This window comes from Alligator sinensis, unplaced genomic scaffold (assembly GCF_000455745.1).
Source record: "Alligator sinensis unplaced genomic scaffold, ASM45574v1 scaffold614_1, whole genome shotgun sequence".
Classification (NCBI taxonomy): domain Eukaryota; kingdom Metazoa; phylum Chordata; order Crocodylia; family Alligatoridae; genus Alligator; species Alligator sinensis.
The window spans coordinates 561,028-567,115 of NW_005842294.1; the positions used below are offsets into that span (position 1 = coordinate 561,028).

A 6,088-nucleotide genomic window follows, 5' to 3' on the forward strand; every position below is an offset into this window, starting at 1 on the left:
CACGGCGCCCCCTGCCTGTGCCTCGGCGGGAGCGGGGGGAGGAGTGCGGAGCGAGAGCGAGCGGGGCCGCCGCCGCCTCACGCAGCCGCTCGGCTCTGCCCGGGGCAGGGACCGGCCCCCTCGCTCACTCACTCACACCACACCACACCACACATGCATAGCCACACGCGCACACACAGACATGCACACACTCACATAGGCACACGCACACTCACAGACACTTACATTCATGCACAGACGCACGCAAATATAGTGCATTTCTACTAGGCACACATGCTCACACACACACTAACGTGCACAGACAGGCACGTAGGCACACTCGGACACACACATGCAGAGACACACACAGACTCACACTCACATAGACACACATACACTTACAGACATGCAGTTGCACACACATACGTCCATAGACACATGCATAGATGCATCCACTGACACACACAAATATAGTGCATTAGGACTAAGCATACATGTATGCACACACTCAGACACACACACACACTGACACGCTAATATGCACCGACAGGCACACAGGAACTCTCAGACACACGCACACCCACGTGCACAGACACTTCATAGACACCCGCCCTCTCACACAGACATGCACAGACACACACACACACATACCCCCCCACACACACTGACAGACACGCACATGCATGCATAGACACACCCACACACGCTCACACACAGATATGCACAGATGCACACACTCAGACACACATACACACTGACACACTAATGTGCACAAACAGGCACATAGGCACACAGACACAGATGCAGAGACACACAGACACACTCAGACTCACACACGCTCACATAGACACACATACACGCACATACATGCATAGACACACCCACTGACACACATATAGTGCATTACTACTAGGCACACATACATGCACACACTCACACACTGACACACACAGACAGGCATGCACGTGCGCGTGCACACACACAGAATGCACAGACACACTTCACAGACCCCCCCAGGCATGCACGTGCACACACACACGCAGAGACACACTCATAAACACACAGACACCCCCACAGACACACACGCTCATCGACACACAGACAGACCCACACAAACACCGCCCTCCCCACCCCATCCCACACACACCTCCTGCACCCCTGGGTCCAGTCCCCTAAGCCTAGGCTTGCTGACTCTATTTGAATCTATTGCGGGAGGTTTCATCACCTGACGTCATGACATTAATGAGTCATTACATCAGGAAGGCACATCACTATTATATTTTAAAAACACACTGGACTACTGTATACATCAGATTTAATGTTTAATATTTATTTTAATGACTGCCCTATCATTTGTCTCCTGGGTGACTCTCAGCAGTCTCCCGGAGATTTATATCTAATTTCTGGAATCGCCAGGGCAATCCTGGAGGGTTCACAGCCCTATCTAAGCCCTGCTGTGGCCTGAGAGCTCCTAAAGCCCCTCTTCAACACCGCTGCCAGCTACCCTAAGCTCTAAGGCAGATGCTCATCCTTCAGCCCTGAAGTAACTTGGGCACCAAGGAACCTGGCAGGCCTGAGGTTAAACCTCTTGTGGGTTCCAAATCAGTTACTTGATGAGAGACACTGGGCATGAGAGATCTGCTAGGAAACACTTGCCTGAGCAAGAGGAGTAAGGGCCAAGCTGCTCTAACTCCTGGAAGAAGCAAGACTTTTGGCAGCCTGAGGGGTAATTAATAAAAAGAGACAGACAGACAGTACTATTGTGCTGTGTTCCTTCCAAACAGAACTGGAGTCATCCTCAAGTTAAAGCTGCCTTTTATTGGAAGCCGCTCTAATAGAAATGGGGTAGTGGTACCTTGTTTTGCTGAAGCTAGGGTTAAAAAAGAACCCCTTTCTAAGCCACATGTTGCTAATGAAAGTAATGCAGTATACATACATTTGCTCTAATCCTGGTCGTGTGAAAGGATGGGGTTGCATTCCCCACATGCTGCTTTTTCACTCGATGTCAACAGTGTTACTGGAGCGTTAGTGACACAAGGATTTTTTTTTAAATATTTCTAAAATATATGCTAAAGTGTGCAGATATTCTACATTTCCTTTACTTCTGAAAAGGGTATTGGTCTCAAACTAAACTGCAGTGACTTGAGCAGGTTCTGCCATCTTTACTCATGCTATTACAGTGTGACTACCCAAGAAGCAACAGTCAATATTCAGCCAGAGTGAGGGTGGCATACTTCTCTCCTCCTGAGGGTATCCAAATATGTTGCTGTGGAAATTATTCCCCACAAACAGTGATTACTTCATATGCAGCTAATCACAAACAGTGATTACTTCATATTTTAAAAGAAAATATTAAAGAGCATTAAAGACTAAAGAGCTGCATATAAAGATTAAAAAGAACAATGAGAAAGGAACACAAAATGTGCGATGCATACTGTGCACCAATAAAACATTTTGCTAAAGTTATCTATAAAGCTACTAAGAAAACTTTTATTATTTTCAAGAAAACCTACATGGCACCTCAGTGAGGGCCAAGTGGGAGTTGAATGGTTTAGCTGACAGTAAATAATTAGAGAATATTTGCTTATAATGCTTTACTGAGCCTTCAGTCTTCCAGGGGCATCTTACCAGACCTCTTACACTTGTGCAGATACAATTGCAGAGCTAATGCAACATGTATTCCAAAAATACAACCCTATACAGAACAGTGTTATCATTTTGAGTTTAAACATGGTAACATTATGCAAGATGACATCATCCTATAGAAAGTTTTTTTTAATATACCTGTATCTGTAGAAAGGAAAATTGCCTTTACTGACTTGACTTTACAAAAAGAAAGAGAAAAAAGCAACTTCAGTGCTAAATTACCACAGTATAATGTAACTTTAGGTTAAGGATAAGTGCACATTTATCCTTTGTTAACATAAATGTAAATATCCACAAAAAGGAATATCTTAAACTTTTAGCTTGAATAAACTGGAAAACGCTGAACTTAGTTATAAATGCCACAATTCCAAACATGGTAGGTTATCAAGGAACAGACGAGGCCTTCAGTAGTTATCAGAAACATGCTTGGTTGAAACATATTTAGATCCAGCTATTCCATTCTCTGACTTTCAGGTAAGGGCTCTCTCATAATTCTCCAAAAGTAAACCAGGGCACAAGACATCCAATTGCCAGATTCTTTGTATTTTCCCTGGTTCCCTTTGCAAATTTTTTCCATCTGTATTTTTCACTTTATAATCAAATCCCTGATCCTGCAAAGACTTAGATAGCATGCCTGAGAGTAGCCCCATTGAGCTCAATGACTACTCAAGGTTGTAAAGTCTGTGGCCAGGTACAGACATTACACTTTTACTGGTATATGTGATTGGAAACCAGTCTATACCTGTAACAGGACAGAAGTTCAGCACACACAGACTGGTTTAAAAATGGCAAAACCCAGTCTAAGATTTGAACCCCCTCTTGCACTCCCTCCACCAAAAGGAGATCTAAACTACACTACTTACAGAAAACCATGCAATTTAGATTAATTCCGCTTTGGGCTTTTTGAATGTATCTAGCCTGTAAGATCACAGCCAAAATTCGGGAACCCTCCAATTAGAGTCCACCACTTCCTAAATCTTGTAATTCTTTTCATCTCCAAGCCCACAATACTTTATATCCCCAAGAAGAAAAACTCTATTGGTGGTTTGAATTTGCTCTTGAACATTTCTTTTTCATGTCCTTCTGAATTAAGGCCTTATATCTTTCAAGCACAAATTGCACCAAAATAGCTAAGCAATTAAATTAGCTAGGTAAATAACTAAGTAATTAAAAAAACCACAAACCTTTGCAGGCAAACTGCTTTATAACTTCACATAATAAGTTTTATTATGAAAAGATAAGTCAAAAAAGCTCTTGAAGTTACATTTTTAGTAATCCTAAACAAGTCTTTGCATGGACATCTAATGATGTGAGATGGGTGCAGTATATCTGAGTATGCAGAACTTTCACAGTAAATCTTATCAGCATCTAATTTATGTACTTTGAGTCAGCAAAGAAATTATTTTATATAACCCATGAGTTTTTTTGCCAAATCCTAGTCACCAACCTGGAAAACCTAGTAAAAAAGAGAATGACTTTCCCTGGGTTCAAATCTGCTGTGTAAAACTATAAAATGTGGAAATACCATTTCTTTTTTTCTGATACGTACTAAGATTATTTACCCTTCATTTGGCCCTCAGATCAAGCAGAAGAATGTTATACAATTAATTTATGTGCATGTTAAATAAGAGTGAACGTCATTTTTGTGCAAATGCCCAATTTTCCCTAAAGGACATTTATTCTAAGGTTTTAACTAGTGCTTACTAGCTTGTTGGCCTTGTGAATTGCACAAGTAACATGATTTAGATGAAGGTATCTATATACATTTTTAGTCCATTCAGCACTATTCTCTATCCTTCAAGAAAATGAAAATTAGCAAAGAAATTGAATCTGAAACTGGACAACTTTAAGGAAGTTTCACAATGTAATTTAACAAAAACATTTTAAAAATCCAAACCACAACCTTTTAGCAAAGTTGGTGTTATAATGTATGCACTACATCTGCCATGCACATTCCTCTGCTGTGTCTAGGCATACCTGATATGTCCATGTTTCTTTCAAATGAGTGGAGATAGAAAACAGTTGTTGAAACATAGGCACATTTCAGAAGCAGGATGTGTCAATGATAGGAAATGTCATATGGGAACTGCAAAAAGAAACATGAGCTGAAAGGGTGAGATTTGAGAAAGTGTAACAACAGTATCAGCAAAGTCAATAGCACTCAATTCTAACTAGGTTTGTTTGCTTGCTTTTGCATACCATACAGACTAGGTTGCAGCTAGTCATTCATTTGGTTTAAATTTAAAATTAAACCCCTCTGTATTCTCTCCTTAAATAAACTCACGTATTCTAGCAAATAAGATGCATGTCTAAGACATCGAAAAGACGAATAGTGCTGTTTTTGCATTTGTTCTAACACAAGATCATTAGTTCTTGCTGGCAGATTTCATTGTTATATATAATGTAAGTCTTAAAGACAGGCAGAACAACAAATCAAAAGAACCTTGAGGTGCTTTACTGAAGTTATTCCAAAAAGTAAACGTGCTGTTGTAAGCCTCCTTTTTTCCCCACCCATACCCCCTCTCACCCCTCCCATGCACCGCCACCACTCACTCACTCTTAGTGTCATGAAGAGGACTTAAAAAAAATTCTGAATGTTGGCCAAGATTTACAAAAATCATTAGTAATTCTGAGTGGTTCCATTTTCAGAAGCGTATTTTTAGACACCTTAACCAGAGCCTGATTTCCAGAAAATGTTTAGCACCCAACCTCTAAAAACAAATCTCTTTAAAGGGCATCTCATGCTGAGCATCAAAGAAACCAAGATACACAAAATCACTCTTCACCTCTGAGTATCTTGTCCTTCGTGTTTTGTGGCTTCAAACTTCACACCCTGGTCTCCTATGTTTCTTGGCGTAATAGCAAAGGTTTAGGTACAGTGCTGATGTTCAATTAGTGCTTTGCTTCCTCCCCAGTCCTATCTTGGTTATTGTATCTTTAGAAAGGAAGTGTTTAAAAGTACTGCACCATTTTACTGCTTGTGTGTTTTACATTCTCTCTTTTCCTCTTTACACTCTGCGATTTACAAGGATAGCTATTTTGGCTGGCCTAATGTTTAGTGTTGTCTTGTATAATACAAGGTAGGATCTTAAAACGGGTCACATGAAACTTACTCAAATTCTGATAAAATATCAAAGGGTACTTATCCTTTCATCTTAATGGGCTTTGGATCGGACCCTTGCACAGCAGTCATGCTCTAATGGAAAGTTTAGCATTTGTTTGTCCTACTTACTTATGTCTGCCCAGAATGCTTGTGTATCCATTACTCCTCCCTCAAATACTGCTACAATATTTAGAATATTACTATTTAATGACTTCAAGTCCGTCATAGGATATCTGTATTCAGGGGCTTGGAAGAGTATGCCCTCAGTATTTTTTTTTTAAAGTATCTTTCACTCCTTTGTTTTTTCTCTTTGATGATGTCAAAATCCACGTAGTAGATACCTAGTAGTGGATATTCCTG

At 40.6% G+C, this 6,088-nt stretch overlaps 1 protein-coding gene across 1 annotated transcript in view; it reads right to left on the reverse strand.

The window, feature by feature from the left end:
* Window positions 1–4,664, reverse strand: part of VEGFC (vascular endothelial growth factor C) — a 134,117-nt gene extending 129,453 nt beyond the window's left edge. The window contains exon 1 of the mRNA XM_006028183.3: window positions 4,603–4,664. Within this exon, the coding sequence (XP_006028245.1) occupies window positions 4,603–4,659 (57 nt within the window). The 5' untranslated portion in view covers window positions 4,660–4,664. The remainder of the gene's footprint in view (window positions 1–4,602) is intronic.
* Window positions 4,665–6,088: the final 1,424 nt, after the last annotated feature.